The following is a 17,799-nucleotide window of genomic DNA, read 5'->3' as shown; positions in this document are numbered from 1 at the left end:
GGGGTTTGACTACAGCCATATGCATTGTTGGAGTAAGGTTTACTTTCTCTGCACTTTTCACTCGCGCAAGGTTTTGGGCAGGTTTTAGATGTTTTTCTTGTCCTTGCACAAACCAAAGAGATAGTGCCAACGAGATGATACAGCTATTAACTATGTATGCTAATGTTCGGTATTAGCCTGGCCGGGCACATGACTTGTAGTGACGTATGCGCTTGTATAAATAAAAAAGTATGGCTTGATATCCCACAACCTGTAAAGCCCGTCAACATCTTCTTCCCCCAAGCCCCCAACAACAGTTGCTCCTTTAAGGGCTTTAGGGTCTAGGATCGCGCCGTATTGCAAAATGGCAGCCCCCAACGAATGTCGGGAAATTGTAATCGTTGGTATGAATCGACTTGAACTTACTGAGACTTACCCCGCACGGCCGATACATACCAGAGACTAACAACTTCGTCCAAGGTGGTGGTATCATCGGATGTTGCTCAGCGTATTATTTGACAAGACATCCTTCTTTTGATCCTTCCCGACACTCAGTGACCCTCATAGAAGCAACAGAGATTGCAGGAGGGGCTTCAGGCAAAGCAGGCGGTCTTTTAGCATTATGGGCATACCCAAGCAACATTGTACCATTGAGCTATAAATTGCACGCGGAGCTTGCTAAGGAGCACAATGGAAAGGAAAAATGGGGATATAGAGAGGTGAACTGTGGCCAGCTTATCGCCAGAGGTCGCCCACTCAGCGAGAAGAGAAAGGCGGGCGAAGGAGAGGGGGGAAGCTCAGTGTCCTTACAAAAGCGGAGTGCAGCTGCACTGAGTAAATTGAAAACAGCAAGGGTACCCGGTGATCTTGACTGGCTTGAGCCAGAGGGTGTCAGAGGCTACGAAAGTATGAGTGATCCGAGGGAGACCGCTCAAGTTCATCCTTATCTCTTCACTACGTCCATCGCAAGGCTCGCTGAGGAGAAAGGCGCAAAGATTACGCTTGGGTCCGTCACAAGCATCGATTACTCTGGGGGTTCTGTCAACTCAGTCACATACACGAGGAAGGAAAACGGCGAATCACAGACAATCCCTGCAACTGATGTTGTCATCGCTGCCGGTCCGTGGACGAGATCGGTCCTGCCGGATGCCCCGATATCAGCAACACGTGCTCATAGCGTCGTGATCCGGCCTACGAGGCCAGTCAGTGGGTATACCCTTTTCACGAATATAGAGATACCGGCCAATTTCGACCCGTCAAAGTCCTCACGCCCGACGGTCGCCTCGCCAGAAATCTATGCTCGCCCTGACGACACAGTCTATTGTTGTGGAGAGGGTGATCATACTGTTCCCCTTCCGAAGACAACTGCAGACGTCGAGGTAGACCAAGAGCGGTGCCAGGATATCATCAACCAGGTGGGCAGCGTCTCCGATGAGCTACGTGATGGACAAGTCTGTGCGCGTCAAGCCTGCTACCTGCCTAATGTAACTGCTGCACGTGGTGGGCCACTGGTAGGCCATGCTGGAACCAAGGGACTATACCTTGCGGCCGGGCACACTTGCTGGGGCATCCAGAATGCACCAGGCACAGGAAAGCTTATCAGCGAGTTTGTGTTCGATGGCGCAGCCAAGAGCGCGAAGATCGGGTCGCTTGATCCGAGGAACTATCTCTAGACTGAAGGATTGTATAGAAGATCTCAATCAAATCATTCCCTTGTGAGGATTTTGTCTGTGACGTATACACATTTCCTCAGGTTGGTCTCTAGTGTGTGTGGTCTTTAAAGTTGATATGTTTGGCCGCGTAAGGTGTGGAGCGGAGCTAAAAATACCGGGCGGGTAAATAAATGACAGCAGCTCTCCGCTCGTGAAATGCCAGATAATAGATAGTAACATCAACCTCCGCCGTGACAGAGCCATTCTGTCTATGTGCACGCCTCCAGTTGCGTGGACTTTCGTTTAATTGTTCACGCTTTCTGTCTAGACAATGCATCTTTCCAAACTATTCACTCTTTCAACATCGTTATTCTATGTGGTTGCGGCATCCATAGATAATGACGTATCGGTTCTAGCTAAGGAGGCTGCGCGAGCCAACAATCAGTCGCTATTATGGGGTCCCTATAAGCCTAACCTCTATTTTGGGGTTCGCCCTCGGATTCCAAATAGTCTGTCCGCGGGGTTGATGTGGGCGAAAGTAGATGATTACGCCACGGCTCAGTCCAGTACGTGTCCCAAACAGTTGTCCTCCATTCACCATTAGCAACATCCATTGCCGTCTCTTGATAGCTCTACTTACCCTAACCCTCTTCAAGACTTCAGACACACCTGCGAACAGAATGAAGGGATGGCAGGTTATGGATGGGACGAGTACGATATCCGGAAGGGCGGGCGCCAAACAATTCACGACGCTGGAAACTCCTTGGATCTGACAATTGACTTTATCAAGGTCCCTGGCGGACAGCATGGGGGCAGCTGGGCTGCCCGAGTAAAAGGTGTCCCTCGGGATGATGCACCCCCGGATCAGCCTACAACAGTTGTCTTTTACAGTTCTCTGGAGGGGCTCGGTAACCTGGGACTTCACACTAAGTCTGATGACTCGCGTGGTTTTGAGGGGGATGTGAAGCTGGCTGGTTATACCTCTGATCTTGGTGACTTTGCAATTGATGTGACTGAGGGCCCTAAGACCAACGAGTACCCGGAACATGAACACCCAAGCTATGAGGACAAGCCACTGGACCGTACCTTGGTGTCCAGTTTGACTATACCCCCGGAGCACGCCTGGCAGACGAAAGGTATGTTTTCTTAGACTTGTACAGGCATATACTCTGTCCGATCTAGAGCTGATCCCTCTTCAAGTGATCCTGTTCTCGCAGATGAAGGAAGGTGTAAGCGAAACCATCGAGAAGTATGGAGCGGAAAACCCTCCTCCCCCATCGCAAGTCTTCACCATCAAGAACGCGCCAGGTGATGGTAATGTTCAGCTTGTGCAGAAGGTTTTTAAAGGGGCTTTTGAGGTAACTGGGGAACCATTTAATATGCAAATAGTCTGCTTACAGATCACAGTTTGATATCCTATTCTCGTCTGGGTCCTCGCCCGAACCTGTGACATGTATGGTGCTTTTCACTCCAATTATTGTTGTGGGATTGCTACTGACGATATACGTTACAGCCGACCTTCTTACCCAAGAAATCACAAGTGCTTCGGTAGCTTTTGCTGAGCGCTTCGACAAGATACTTCCCCCGCAGTCTCCCTTTGATTCCGATAAATATACCGAATTCTCCAAGTCAATGCTTTCCAATCTCGTTGGTGGCATAGGCTACTTCCACGGTACCGACATTGTTGACCGCTCGGCCGCGCCAGAGTACGATGAGGAGAATGAAGGCTTCTGGGAAGAAACAGCGGAGGCAAGGGCAAGGGCTCAACCTGTCCTTGAAGGCCCAAAGGATCTCTTTACCTGTGTCCCCTCTCGGCCTTTCTTCCCTAGAGGATTTCTCTGGGACGAGGGTTTCCACCTGATTCCGGTCGTTGAATGGGATACAGATCTTGCGTTTGTTAGCCGGTAACCCTATCGTCATTGAAATACTAACATGTTCCAGGCTTGAAATCGTGAAGAGTTGGTTAAGCTTAATGGACGAAGATGGGTGGATTGCTCGGGAGCAAATCCTGGGCGCTGAGGCGCGCAGCAAAGTTCCACCTGAGTTTACCGTCCAGTACCCTCACTACGCCAATCCCCCAACCCTTTTCATTATTCTGGAAGCGTTCCTCGATAAGTTAGATGCCAACAAAAATATCTCGGTCCAACAATCTTCTGAAGATATCGCAGAACGTCTCCGTTCTGCCTATGTGCAACAACCGGAGTTGGGTGAAGCTTATATTCGTTCAATTTACCCACTACTAAAGAAACATTATTTCTGGTATAGAAACACTCAGAGAGGTGACATTAAGTCCTACGACCGAGAGGCCTTTTCCACCAAGGAGGCGTACCGCTGGCGGGGCCGGTCTGTCCAGCACATCCTAACATCCGGGTTGGACGATTATCCTCGAGCACAGCCCCCACACCCCGGTGAGCTACACGTGGATTTGATCAGTTGGATGGGGATGATGACTCGCTCTCTCCGACGAATTGCTGAAAGGTTGGGGGAGGCTGAAGATGCTGAAGAATTCAAGTACTATGAAACTGCAATTGAACGGAATGTCGACGACCTTCATTGGGACGAACAGGCGCAGACATACTGCGATGCGACTATTGATGAGTATGAGGAAAGTGTTCATGTCTGCCATAAGGGATACATTTCCATCTTCCCCTTCCTCACTGGCATGGTGGGCCCCGATAGCCCACGGCTAAAAGCCATCTTGGACTTGATCAGCGATCCAGAAGAGCTCTGGAGCGATTTCGGTATTCGCAGTCTAAGCAAAAAGGATGAGTTCTACGGGACTGCTGAGAATTATTGGAGGAGTCCTGTATGGATCAACATCAATTATCTGGTGTTTAAGAACCTTTATGTAAGTAACCCACCTACCCAAAGCTCTACGAACTACACATTGGGACTAACGATTTCACCCTAGGACATCGCGACCACTCCTGGTCCACACCAAGAACAGGCCCGTGAAATATACTCCAAGCTGCGGAAGAACGTAGTTGAGAATGTTTTCAAGGAATGGACGAAGACCGGGTTTGCCTGGGAACAGTATAACCCTGAAACAGGTAAGGGACAGCGGACACAGCATTTCACAGGGTGGACTAGTATGGTGGTAAAAATGATGTCGATGCCCGATCTTCCTGTGACGGAGAGCAAGGGGCATGATGAGCTATAGAACAGCAACTGTTGCTGTGTAGAGCGAGCATGGTTTAGGTTAGGGAATGCTACTTGTACACTATCCGTTTCTCCACAAACGCCCCAACGCCGTATGTAGACAGAACTAATTATCGAAGACTAAACTCAACGCCGACGATGGTAGTCTGAATCTCTATCCCGGGTATGATGACGGTCGTCTCGGCGACTCCTGCCTTCGTCGTTACCTCTTCTGTCTCTGCTCCTTGACCGTGAGCGCGATCGCCTCCTTCGGCGATCTCGCGATCGAGACCTAGACCTGTGCCGGTGACTCCTGTGACGATGTTCGCGTTCATCGCGATGCCTACGGTGCCTGTGTTCCCTATCCCTGTCTTTGTTTCTATCACTCAAACGATCTCGATGCTTGTCCCTCGCTCGGCTCCTGTTACGCTCACTGCCCCGCTTCCGCTTTCCTGAAGAGTGGGAATCCAGTCCGACAGGCGCAAGTTTATCACCATCGCCAGTGCCAGATACAGAAGCAACCCCGTCACGAAATGAACCGTAGCCGACTCCCTTGCCCGCTTCGTCGATCTCTAGGTCTTCTACCGCGGCCGTATCCCGGACTACTTTCTGGACATCTTTTTCGCCCAGGGGCGTAAGATTGGCGTTAGAACCAGCGTGCTTCTCCGGAACAGGCAGACCCAACGCTCGGGCCATGGCTTCTTCTTCGGCTTCCTTGACACGTCGTTTTTCTTCGCGTTCTTTTCTAATCCTGTCCTCCTCGCTATCATCTGTCCTTGTGTACCACATCAAGTCGCGGCCCTGTTGCCAGCGGCCAACAGGTGCCATCAGGGAATGGCCAAGATAGTTCTCACGGTGGGAAGAGTCCTTGACATCGGACCATTTAAAGTCGCCGCGACCGCCGCTATAGCAAGAGTAAGGTTAGTGAACAGAAGCACGGATGCTGTAGGCATGTGCAGCTTACCGGCTACCTTCTTTGCGGATACTTGCGACAAGATCCATCGCGAATTCCTTGAGGAGCAGTTCTTGTTCATACGAAACCAGAAAGGGTGTTGCGATAGATTGTTCTTAAGATGTCTGATAAGAGAGTTTCACCATCGATGTGGCACGTGCGCGCTACAGCCTGAGGCAGATCAACAGGGTTGGCTGACTTCATCGAACCATAAGATTCATGTTCTCATAGAGTACCCAATAGACCAAGAAGATTATGATCACGTCTTGTCTCTTCGTCACTATGGGAACTCAGCACAATCATGCCAAATGGTCTGCAAAGTGATAGACCTCAGATTCCATGTGATGTCACACCTGAATCTGATACATTAAATATACCCCTCCTGTTTTTCTAATGAGCATATTCTTCCGCCTTCACCACCCTCACTTTATGTTTTCAGCTGTGAATCATAGCCTATTACACTACTGATAGTTGATTTGGACTGGTCATTCTCCATACCACCTTCTCAGGTGGAAGCGATAGTAGGAATGGAATTTAATATTGACGATGGGTCCTCAGGCCGGAAAACCCGAGCCAGAGAAGGCCTACATCTTAGACCTTTGAACGTCGAGAAAGGGGCAAAAAGAGTATGTTGAATCACGAGTCACCAGGATTGCTTCCTCTTGGACATGCTTCAGCTGACAATTCGATTAGTTCTCTTCGTAAGTATTCTATCATTCTTCCGGCAGTCATGGAGCAGTACTGACTGAGGCGTTGCGCGGAGCAGCAGAGCACCAGACTCGTTCCCTCCGCAAGGTGCAGCATGGCGGAATAATCTGGTAAGCTGCAGCATCACTTCTATATGATGAATTTCACTGATGTGCTTGCAGGCTGCTCTTTCTCAACGTCGTAATCTTCTGTTTGTGGCCTATACCCATCAAATCTATGTCTGGGAGCCAGCTGGGTCGTTTCAGACTCTTGGATCAAAGCCTGAAATGATTATAACGCCCGTCATGAAGGACCCTTATAGCAGCGGGTATATATCACCACATATGCCTCACGCCATCAACAATATCCTTGTAGATGATCTTGGGCGCGATGAAGTCCTTCTGCTGGTCACTGATTCGGGCAATGTCTGCGGCTATCGTGTTGAGGCTATCTTCTCGGCTTTGAAGCGGGCTGCAGAGCGCAAGGAGAACCGCCCTTTTGATGGCTCCCAGGTAATCCCTTTTTTTGTCGAATATGTTGAAGCCAGCGCCTGGGGGCTAGCCATACACAAGTTCTCCCGCCTGATTGCAGTGACCGCAAACACGGGCCTTGTCACTGTTTTCGCATTTGCGCTTGTGAACCCTGCTTCTGGCAAAGGCAACGACACAGGCCAGGTACTAGGGGAGGAGGAAGAATTCCCTGATTATGGCCAGACCTGGTTGGAAATCAAGAGTGATGAGCAGTTCAAACAGCTACGGCAGTTGATGCCTGCGAAGCACCGAAAACAGAACATACGCTTGACGTATACTGGTCACTTTACCAACATACCATCCGTCTCCTTTCTTAATTGTGATCTTGACCCGAATGGAACATGGATGGTCAGTACAGATATCGAAAATCAGGTTTTTGTTTGGAAAACCTGGGAGGGCCCAGGCCCATTTAACGTATACCACTTCGGTGATGCTTCTTTCAGATACCCAGAAACATTCAATCATGAGTAAGACCTGTCTTAACACATTGTCTATGGTAGGTTTTGCACTGACGGACGAGGTAGTAAAGAGCGTGGTTGGTCTGTCATAGCCCTTGACCCACGTACTTTCCATCTACTCAAATCGACAAAGGACGCGTGCGGTGGTCACCCTCAATGTCGTGTAGAGAATGGTCGACCGGTCCTGGACCTGACAAAGTTAAGCAGCCGAGTGCCTAACGCGTCTCGGCTCTACAATTATTTTCCTCCTGCCGTTAAAGCTGAACCAGAACAACCAATCTTACCTGACATATTTGGACCGGATTGCCGCATTAACAAAGACATCAATACCCGCCAGTCTACCAGTTGTGCGGTGCATGGCGGTTTATCTGCGGAATATCGACGCGCAGATGAGGCTCCAGAACCCAGCGACACCCAGGATGTCAGAAACCTTCCGCCTTCAGACTCTGCTGATGCATTCAGTCACAGTGCTATTGACGGTTCTATGCTCGAATATAACCCGAGCCCTAATGCAAGTTCTGACGGGGAGTCATATACGGGTCCCCAGCAAAATTCTAGCCAAGAGGGCGAAACCCAGGGTGATAATGGAGCCTTCCGTCGGGTGGATGATACAGAATATACCGATAATACCCCCTTTCATGGCCCTTTGACAACGCCTGAATTTCTTCAAGTGGCACTTCTCGAAGCTCTAGGTGGCGATATCCCCGGGGCCGAAGAATACTTTGACGACTACTCGATAGAAGAGGTCAGCCCTTTCGAGGACATAGAAATGGATGGCGCAGATGATGATATCTCGGAGAGCGATGATACATCAACTTCAGAAGCAGTTGCTTACCAAGTCTTTAACCGTATGTCACGCGGTGCCTTCCCCAGTGATCCCAGTATCTATGGACAAAGGTAGTCACTAATAGATTTTTCATCGACTCCAGCCCCAACACATGCGAACTTTCCAATCCTCCACTTCTCCCAAACAGACATCCGTCTGATCCCTAATCCGCTTGCCCCTCGCGCAACTGTTTTCTGTGGCACACCCCTTCGGCAACAATTCACCCACATTGTTGGATCGCTTCGAGACGCATGCGACCGCTTCAACATGGTCAAATATATCCCCGAACACGGAATCGTAGTGGCCGCCTCGCAAAAAGGTCGCGCCGCAGTGATCACCCTAACTGAGTCGGAAGCCAATGGCCTATCTTTCAGAGTCGACTGGATCGTTCCTTTCGAGAGCCAGGAAAAGTACGGTGACCGACCTCTTATCCCTCTCTTAGGCATGAGCGTCGGTCCAATGCAAGGGTTTGAGATGCCTCCTGACGTGCCTAACATTCCGCACAATGCCAACGGAGATGGCCTGAAATTCCATTATAAGCCATCTACTTATGACGAACTTGACGCATGTTTGCAAAACAGCTCCAGATCATCTGATATTTCGAGCGAAGACCTACGGCCCCCCTATGAAGTGGGTGGTACTAAAGTCTCCAGAGAATCTACTCCCACAGCCAGCTGTAAGGTTGATACCATCCCAGAACAAGAGCAGCGGACCTTTCCAACTCTGCCAGAGTGCCATGCCAGGGCTACCCGTGCCTATCAACCGGAGGAGTTTTGGCGTGGTTGGAACCCATCTCGGCGTTATCGCTTGCTACTTCTCTTTGCAGACCATACCGTTTTGAGTTACGAATTCTGGTACAACTGGTCCCCGACGGGTACAGCGGACGATGAAAGTGACGAAGATGGATACCTTGTTGTCTAAATGCATTCACCAAAATGGCTAGGAGGGTGGTCCACTACGTCAGTATTGTATTCAAATAAATGGTTTGCCAGATTTCGAGGCTGTTGGTAGTTAGGTTTTTCCAAATAGCATACCGATCATGTACATCAATAGGGATCCAAGTTGTCAAATATATAACTATGACACATTTATAACACAAAACCGCTTCAAAGAAAATAAACTAATGCGCTGATGTAGATGCAAAAACCTCGTAATCATCATACATAAGTTGGGCGTTGACACATAAATACAGATGTCCCGATGGGACGCCTTTTTCGAATATGCAGATCATGCATCAAAAATCATCATCTAGTTCGTCACTATCCCATTCATCTTCTCTATCGTTCTGGACCAGTTCCAAAAATCTTTGAAGTCCAGGTCTTCTAATTGCTTCAGGATCAGGTCGGCCTCGTACCTCAGCCATTGCCCGTGCCTGTGCTTGTCGCTCAGCCGCTGCAGCCCTGCCTGCTGCATCTAAACCATTCAAGTTACGTCCACCTTCGCGGCGCCCAGGACCACCAGCTCTCTGGTTGACACGAGGTGGTGCTGGAGCAGGAGGCGGAGGGTGACCTTGGCGCCTAAAGTGATTATCGCCATCGTCAAAATCCCAGGCAGGCTGGTCCTCATCATCACTGCTGTCGAAATCTAGCAATTCATTTGGGATCTGATGGAGAGCTTCGGCCCCATCAGGGTCAATTCCATCACCACCCTCTAGATCCCAAAGTTTGTTGTAACATGAACTGTTGCCATCGTTAAAATGGCGATAAGGATTATCCTCTGAAAGCCAGCTGGAGCAGAGATAGCAAAAGTGGGTGTCGCATTTGAAGCAGATCATATGATTGCAGCCCATACGTTTCTGACAAGGTGCATCGCATGTTGGGCAGGCTGATGTGTACAGCCTTAGATACTCCTCTGTCGCCTTTTCCTCTGCGGATAATTCTGCTTCTCGGCGGGGGAAGCACCGTACAAGCTCACCATGCCAACCTTTCTTACAAACACAGCAGAAGGCATAGTTGCAGTCTTCGCAAACAGCCACTCGATCCGCCATAGGAGGCAGCTGAGCCTCATCCCCATTCGGGTCGAACACAAGTCCTACATCCTCATCATCGGAGGGATCTAGATCATCCGACATGGGGTCAATTGGCTTGGGATGCCTCTTCGAGCGAGCTGCACCTTGGCACCACTGACGTGGGCAGTATATAGTAGACTTATCGGCTTCAAGTTTCTTCTTCCGTTTCAAAAAAACATAACGCTGTACGGTTTCCTGCTCCAGAGGAATTTGCAGTAACTCACTAGGGCTCAGACTCCGGTCGTTTTTCTTGCGTCTGTTGGGTTGCCCTTCCTGGCTTCGTACAGACTTGCCTTCCTTGCCGCAATCTGGAGCCAGACATTTAACACTCTCCACATCACCTTCCGTGATACATGTATTGTAAAAGTCCTGAAGACAGGGCACACAGAAAACATGCGAACAAAGTAAGAGCCGATGGCAGTTTACCCCTTTTTTCGGCTCAAGACAAACTCCGCACTCGAAAGTCTCCTGCTCAAAGGCTTCTCTCTCAGCTTTGTTGTTGTAATCCAAGAGTGCGATTTTAAGCTCTCGAGGAAGCCTGACTTCACCGTCGGGTATGTCATCAATACCAAAAGCTGCCTCGGCTAATTGTTGAAGATGGTCGATATAGGTATATACAACGAGATCCCTCCCGCATTCTTCCCAGAGGCGTTTCCCGTCATCTAATAGCTTGGAGATGATCGAAGAGGGCAGCCACGCAGGATCTGTGCTAAGCTTAATGATGGGGGATTGCACTGATGGGTAGCCACCGGGCAATTCGATTTCCAGACAAAGCGGGGGCAGGTGTGATAGGACATGCACATCTTCATCGGAGCTTGCCGTGGCGCCTCCGTCAACTGTTTTGGTTGCGAAGCCCAAGCTAATTTCACTAACATCAAGAGATGTGGGCGGAGTCAGGACAGTTGGAAGTTCGGTCTCCGAATATTGCTCGAAACAGATCCGTAATGGTGGTGAAGGATTGACGGGTATATCTAGAGTTGCCTTAAAAGGGAACGAAGGGTCGAGCTTGATTTCCGGATAGATGGCCGCGATAGACGACAGCTCGACAGAGCGTTCGTCATCAAGCAACTCGGTATCAGTCATATTAGGTTAAGGCCGCCACAAAAGATGGGAGAAGGGGATGTGCAGGTCGGGTCTCTATTTAGGGTGGGTGGCTGATGAAAGGTGGCGAGGCAGATTCTTTAATGGAATATTCCTGACACAACCATGGTATATGTACCGCTTAAAAATATCATGCCTTCGAGAATCTCTGGGTGAGGGTGTCTGCGAAAGGAAAAGGCGCCGATGATTCTTTAGGGAGGATTTTGAGTCCAGGAAAAGGCTAAGAAGACGAGTATGCAGCTAAACCGTCGATTAGTAAATCACCAGTTATAGATTAACAGTGATAAGCTGCAAGAAGGCTGGATGTCATTCTTGTGGCAACGGCGAAATACGGAAGAACCGAGCGAGAGGGATCCATAATCCTTTCTTACTTTTCAGGTACTGCGATAGATTGTGACAGACAGCGTATTTAGGGAGGAAATGGAGCTGTCAGACGGTGGAAATTCTGGCAGTGGTGAAGGTCAGAATGAATGGTCTGCGATAGGAGTATCTTGGTCGAGACAGAAAGACAGAACCAGATATCGGATTGAACGTGTGAGGAGAAGTGCGTCATGTTTTGACTAAAGGTCAGAAAAGAAAAGAAAAAGAAAAAGAAAAAGATAGTAAAGATGGAGTTGTCAATGAATTTTTGATTTCTCGGTTGCAGATCATGAAGTGTAGTGACTTCAGAGAAGAAGAGAGAAAGAGAAAAGGAATTGAAAACAACTCATAGACCGACAGAAAAGCATGTGGTTGGAAGAACTTCAGGCATGATTTGCTGCCCGAGTCATTTTTTGTTTATTTGTTTCTTGTATTTTGTTCGAGGTAAGAGGCTTTTAATTTTTACTGACTTTTTTTTAAGCTAAGTAATTATTCATCATAATTATTATTTGCTTTTCTTTTGCTCTCATCATTTCATTTGACAATGATGTTTCTGCAGCCTGAGGCACTCCTTTCCCCTCCCCCTCATTTTACGTTGCCGCTTTGACCATGTCCAACTCCGGTCTTTCCCCCATTAGCTGGAGACAAAAGCGGCGAGGGACACGGACTCCCGCTTGGGGAGCATGTGACATCTTTAAAAGTTCTGGGCTGTCGTAACCACGGCTGGCATTCATACTTAATATTATACGCGATCAAGTTCTTAAAACTTAGCCCTGTCCTGGGGTTGAGGATTCCTTTGATAGTTCTACATCCATAATGTTTGTCGGTCAATGATACCTGCTTGGTTATTCATCTCTTCCCATATAAGTTGAATCTATCGTTTGCTCCTACAATACTCCCATCTTGTTATCAGTCCGTTCTTATTTTATTGTTATTCTCAAACGGAGAACCGGAGAAAGATTGAAGAAGTGGAAAGGGAAAAAAGGAGGAAAAAAGACCATAAATTATTACAAAATAGGAACAGTTTTGGTTGGCGCTTTCGATCCATCAACATGACTGACACGCCACTGGCATCTTTGTCTTTGACACATGTCCATTATGTAAGTTACTTCGAATTTCCGCGCATGTTTTAGAGTGGTCAAGGAACTGATGAGGCATGTGCATCTATGGTAGAATCCAAACGATCCGCTCTCCTTTTTGTCAGCCTGGCTTGCCCTAGTTCCCCAGGCACTATGCGTGACCTATGTCACTCTTATTTGGGCGACAAGGGAAGTGGAGGTGCTATTGATGTTCGCGGGCCAAATGGGTTGTGAAGCATTGAACTTTGTGTTAAAGCGGATCATTCAAGAGGAAAGGCCAAAGCGTACGTCGATCGGTGATCCATCAGACCGAGTTGTATTCAATCGCTGACTGGACCCTTTGACACAGAAATGCTTGGTAAAGGCTACGGCATGCCATCATCCCATGCACAATTCGTCGCATATTTCGCCGTGTATCTGGGGCTGTTCCTTACCTTCCGGCATAACCCCACACACCCCGAGTCATCATTCCATATTCTCATACGGATAGTACTTGCCATGGGATTGAGCGTTGGCGCCGGCGCCGTGGCCATCAGTCGTATATATCTGAACTACCATACACCCAAACAGGTTTTGGCAGGCTGTGGTGCTGGTATTGGGTGTGCATTTGCTTGGTTTCTCGTTACTGCATTCCTCCGGACACATGGTTGGCTTGACTGGATATTAGACTTGACCATATCGACGCATTTGAGACTACGGGATTTAGTGGTAAGTGAAGATCTAGCCGAGGCCGGATGGCAAAGATGGGAAGCAAAGCGGAAGTTAAAGCGTCGGGGACATATTAGTAGTGATCACCGGTCCCCGAAGACAGATTGAACCGTACAGGTACTTGAGCTACGTATACTTCGTTTCTTAGATTTTGAAAGAGAGGGCTTACAACGTGTTGGTCGTGATACCCTTGGATTCACTTCTTTTAGCATTCTGGTCAATATAAGTATAGACCGCATACATGTGAAAGTCGCAAGGTCTTTTGTGACTCTATCGCAAAGTTCCTATGATACTTACACACATGATAACAGATATTTCGGGTTTAGGATGTGCATCTTTAGAAGCTACAAGATCCGTACTAATTAAATATATGCTAAATGGCGGTGAGAGCCCAGTTGTATTCTATTGAATGGGAGCACATTACTGCTACGCGCATGACAAAAGACGTTTCGTAAAGTCAATTAAGGGTACGTTATAGAGAGATAACAAATGACAATAGACCGTTGCACCTCAAAACCATTGATTCCGGTACCTTGATATACCTCTGCCGCGGTGCCTCGCACGTGATCGGTCTCGCCCGCAGATAGGCAATTGTGTCGGATTTCCGTCGCGTTGGCCATCGTCTATCAAGCATGCTGCGGAACTGCGCTTCGCCAAAGCCGCCAAGAGACTCCATCATGTCTCATTAACTTCACTGATTAGCATGCCAGTCTGCGCCCAGGTCTACTATTAGGACATCATAACCTTAACACGTATTTAACCTCTCTTTTCTCTCTGTTATGCCAAGATAGGATACCCCTGATACTCTTGCACATTTTACATTTAGTTGTTAAAAGAGGCAGGAGATAAGCTCTCAGAGCCCAAAAGATGGATGATACAGCAGAGTCTGCCGATACGGCCATGCCAGAACACCACATTGTCAAAGCGGATGAGGTCGACCAAACAGGGACAGATATCTCCCCTGTCCCAGACGATCAGCTGATGGAAGAAGTCGCCGAGGGCCTACGGCAGGAGCGAGTCTCAGGAAACACGCCATCTGCCCCAGGTGAGACTGGAAAACCTCACCGGCGACCGGATTTGCGTCGTGATGCTGCAGCTCCTCCGCCGCCTCTACAGCCTCCACCGCCGGCTCCAGTGCAACAGAACTTAGAAAGGCCCACGGACTCACTCAGTCTTGCACAACTCAGGCAATTCGTGCAGGAGATGCCGAGGGTCGAGCAGCCTGCTTATGCATTTGAGTATGCTGATTCTCAGCCATTTGCGGAAGAGATCGAAGAATGGTTCCAGTACAGCGAGTTTGACAGAGCTATGCTAATGGGCATGAAATCATCGTTCGAGAAACAGTGGACTTCTTTCCTCGAGGCCCAGAATGCCGAGTCCTCGCAGATATCTTGGATAGATACTACTGATGATCAGCGAATGGCATTCATGGCTCAGGTAGTAAATGGCATACGAGAGCGCGAGGTCTCGGTGCGCCTTGAAGCCCTAGAAGTCGTTTGTTATATTGTGACTGGCGTATGGGGCACCACTGCTGGGAGAGCTGTAGATGATTATCCTGAAGATCCGCCTCCCAAGGAAGCCGCAGAGGCCCCGAAATTTAAGTCATTACAAATCAGCTGGATCGAGAATAGTGCCAACATGGTTCTTGAAAGCTCAGGCCTGGCGCCGTTGCTCGATTGTCTATGCCGCGTTTTTGAAAGAAATCGTGCCTCTTATAGTAGTGAATCTGCTGGCACTGGAGCCGAGAGTACGAATCCAGTATCTCTCGCTGCCATGGAGCGTGAGGCAAATTTGGTCCTTACGACTTTTTACTTGATCGTGGAGGTCGGTAGGAAGCAAGAGGCCCGAGATCCACAGCACACACCGTTAAGGGATGCCCTGATTGGCTTGAAACCCAATCTATTGGTATTCCTGGTTGAAGTTATCGCACGCTTACGGTGGGATGACTCTGCTAACATTCCACTTACGAGAATAATACTCTTGTTTTGGAAGTCTTTGCTCCTCTTCTTTGGCGGCAGTGACGAGTTGAAAAGGGCCAAGGAAGAATTGGAACCAACATTTAAAGAAAGGGAGGATGATACGTCTCGGAGGACGCCTTTTCTGACTGCATCGCCTCTCGATTATCACATATTTCGGCAAGAAATTACTTCTAAATACCCGGCCTACAACCCGCCACAACCTGTAGTTCCTCTGGAACTAGAGAACAATTCTATTCTCCCTCCTCTTCCCCAGCATCCCAGCAGAGGAGCTTCATCTAACGGCCTCTTCTCTGGGGTCGGCCCATCTGTTGCAGGTGGTAACGGTTCAATCCTTCACCAGTCAGTCCACATAGCAACACCTGCGCCTTCCCCTCCTCCATCACCAATTGGCCCAGGGGGTAAAGCGGGAAAGAAACAAAACTATCAGACGAACCAAAACTTTCCTTTCATGTACCCACCTCTAGATGTTTCTAGCAACGACATTGGTGGCAGAGGCACAACCGAGCTCCAAGACGTGCTCGTAGGCAAGAGATGGGAGGGAAGTGACGTACCAGCTTCAATCATTGAGGCTGGCAAACTTTTCTCGACACACGTCAAAATGACTAGAGCGATGCGACAACTTTGGGAAGAACGTGAACGGTTCATGAAATATGATCGCGGCTGGTACCTAGATGATAGCGGGACCGCGTCTGATATGAATATTCCCGACGAACTTCTAGAGAACTTTCAAGACTTAGATTTGAAGCAAGGAAAGGAGAACACTCCAGGGCGGTCGCCCAGCAAGGAAACCAGTGACGAAGATATCCAACGGCGCTTGGATGCCGTGGAGTCTTTCTATGTGGGTTTTCTCCGTATTTGAAAAAGTACATGGCCTGACAAGTTTTCTAGACACAAGCACTCGTGCATTTGCAGTCCATCACCATCGTATTCTTGAAGATAATCCTGACGAATGTCAGTGCTATGGTGAGCCAGACTCAAGGTGGCCAAGGAATGAAGTATGGGCCCTAGCTCTGGTCTTCGTACTGAGCATTACGTTAACATGTTCTTAGTGACGGTTACGGCGTTAATGGAACCGGGCCCGGGCCAATATCTATCTCCGAGGATTTGAACTCCGAGGCTGCTATTGAGGAACTTGACAACATTCGGCTTCGGGAGATTACTGGAAAAGCCATTTCAGGATCTCTGTTGCTTCTGATAAAGTGGTTCAAAAGATCTCGTAAGCTAACGACCCTAGTGCAGATCAAATGACATCGTTGCTGACCGAGTCTAGACATATTGAAATTTGAATATATGACGCAGTTGTTGCTCGATTCCAATTACCTGCCGTTGATATTGAAGATGTTTGCCCACCAAGATATTGATCACGCCGTGGCACAGAAGTTTGACCGCAAGGAGCTGGGGTACGCACCCTTCCAATTTTTATCCTCCCACCACAATTGCTAACAAGAATAAGCTTCTTCCATTTCTGCCTTCTTCAGTCGGATCAATCCCCAGTACCATTGCATTCGGACGATGAATCAAGCGGGGATGAGGCGGCTCCTCCCCCAATTGCTCGGCATCGACCAGACGTCGATCCAGGAAACTCTTCCGTACAAATACAATCCCCGGAGGATGATTTTGAAGAGTTCCTAAACGAACCCGATCTTCCTCGTCCTGAGGTGGATGAGCTGGGATACCCTACCGCACCTCCACCTAAAGAGCCAATCAAGGTGTTTTCATTCCGCAATTTCTTTTCTGCTATCAATTATTTGCATATCATGCAGAAGATTACCCGTGACAAAGCCCACAGATGTCTGTTGCTGGTGCAATACAAGTCTAGTACTATCCTTCGGAAAGGGCTAAAAATACCGGATCCGTATCTACGGTTCTACACCCTCAAGCTCTTCAAATCACAGGTCCCTTACTGTGGCCGCAAATGGCGCCAAAGCAACATGCGTGTAATTACCGCCATCTACCTCTACTGCCGTCCGGAGCTGCGAGATGACTGGCTGGCAGGATCAGACATCGATGCGGAAGTGGAAGAAGCCTTGCCTCTCGAACAAGCGCTCCGCGGCCTGACACACTGGTGGCACCTGCGGCGGTATAAAGACGTAATGGGCGGTGAGGATGGTGCATCACTCATGGAAGAGGAGCGCGATTTCTTTGTGCGAGAGCTCGAAGCAATGGGCTGGGGACTTTCAGGCGAAGAAATGCTCAATGGTGCTAGCGAGGAAGCTGAGATGGCTGCTGCTGGTGGACAACTGCCAGAAGGAACTGAATGGGACGGAGGCCCATTGCAAATGGAGGGGTGGTGAGGCGATTTTTTACGTCAAGAGAATATGTTTCTTTATCATCTTAGAGTA

At 48.8% G+C, this 17,799-nt stretch overlaps 7 protein-coding genes across 7 annotated transcripts; 5 read left to right on the top strand and 2 right to left on the bottom strand.

Moving 5' to 3' along the window:
- Positions 1 to 343: 343 nt before the first annotated feature.
- On the top strand, positions 344 to 1,652 carry ABOM_001178 (NAD(P)/FAD-dependent oxidoreductase; the record flags this gene model as incomplete). The annotated part of the gene is made up of 2 exons (XM_022528308.1): positions 344 to 383; positions 460 to 1,652. 2 exons carry the CDS (start codon positions 344 to 346, stop codon positions 1,650 to 1,652), a joined length of 1,233 nt encoding a protein of 410 aa, XP_022394046.1.
- A 310-nt stretch (positions 1,653 to 1,962) lies between these two features.
- cwh41 (mannosyl-oligosaccharide glucosidase) lies at positions 1,963 to 4,791 on the top strand (the record flags this gene model as incomplete). Its single annotated transcript, XM_022528307.1, has 7 exons — positions 1,963 to 2,197; positions 2,288 to 2,767; positions 2,832 to 2,989; positions 3,039 to 3,084; positions 3,145 to 3,523; positions 3,573 to 4,479; positions 4,543 to 4,791. 7 exons carry the CDS (start codon positions 1,963 to 1,965, stop codon positions 4,789 to 4,791), a joined length of 2,454 nt encoding a protein of 817 aa, XP_022393900.1.
- A 109-nt stretch (positions 4,792 to 4,900) lies between these two features.
- On the bottom strand, positions 4,901 to 5,771 carry ABOM_001176 (MMtag domain-containing protein; the record flags this gene model as incomplete). Its single annotated transcript, XM_022528306.1, has 3 exons — positions 4,901 to 5,130; positions 5,204 to 5,673; positions 5,734 to 5,771. 3 exons carry the CDS (start codon positions 5,769 to 5,771, stop codon positions 4,901 to 4,903), a joined length of 738 nt encoding a protein of 245 aa, XP_022393899.1.
- Positions 5,772 to 6,248: 477 nt separating this feature from the next.
- On the top strand, positions 6,249 to 9,143 carry ABOM_001175 (uncharacterized protein; the record flags this gene model as incomplete). Its single annotated transcript, XM_022528305.1, has 6 exons — positions 6,249 to 6,347; positions 6,415 to 6,422; positions 6,488 to 6,539; positions 6,591 to 7,405; positions 7,463 to 8,244; positions 8,326 to 9,143. The coding sequence occupies 6 exons, from the start codon at positions 6,249 to 6,251 to the stop codon at positions 9,141 to 9,143; spliced, it is 2,574 nt and encodes an 857-aa protein (XP_022393898.1).
- Positions 9,144 to 9,456: 313 nt separating this feature from the next.
- ABOM_001174 (RBR-type E3 ubiquitin transferase) lies at positions 9,457 to 11,313 on the bottom strand (the record flags this gene model as incomplete). The annotated part of the gene is made up of 1 exon (XM_022528304.1): positions 9,457 to 11,313. The coding sequence occupies one exon, from the start codon at positions 11,311 to 11,313 to the stop codon at positions 9,457 to 9,459; it is 1,857 nt and encodes a 618-aa protein (XP_022393897.1).
- A 1,430-nt stretch (positions 11,314 to 12,743) lies between these two features.
- ABOM_001173 (phosphatase PAP2 family protein) lies at positions 12,744 to 13,586 on the top strand (the record flags this gene model as incomplete). The annotated part of the gene is made up of 3 exons (XM_022528303.1): positions 12,744 to 12,791; positions 12,865 to 13,054; positions 13,120 to 13,586. 3 exons carry the CDS (start codon positions 12,744 to 12,746, stop codon positions 13,584 to 13,586), a joined length of 705 nt encoding a protein of 234 aa, XP_022393904.1.
- A 759-nt stretch (positions 13,587 to 14,345) lies between these two features.
- ABOM_001172 (FAR11/STRIP family protein) lies at positions 14,346 to 17,751 on the top strand (the record flags this gene model as incomplete). The annotated part of the gene is made up of 5 exons (XM_022528302.1): positions 14,346 to 16,295; positions 16,346 to 16,452; positions 16,507 to 16,673; positions 16,728 to 16,857; positions 16,911 to 17,751. 5 exons carry the CDS (start codon positions 14,346 to 14,348, stop codon positions 17,749 to 17,751), a joined length of 3,195 nt encoding a protein of 1,064 aa, XP_022393903.1.
- Positions 17,752 to 17,799: the final 48 nt, after the last annotated feature.

This window comes from Aspergillus bombycis (genome assembly GCF_001792695.1).
Source record: "Aspergillus bombycis strain NRRL26010 chromosome Unknown contig00004, whole genome shotgun sequence".
Lineage (NCBI taxonomy): Eukaryota > Fungi > Ascomycota > Eurotiomycetes > Eurotiales > Aspergillaceae > Aspergillus > Aspergillus bombycis.
The sequence above is the reverse complement of the archived record's forward strand: the minus strand, read 5'-3'. Positions and strand labels throughout refer to the sequence as shown.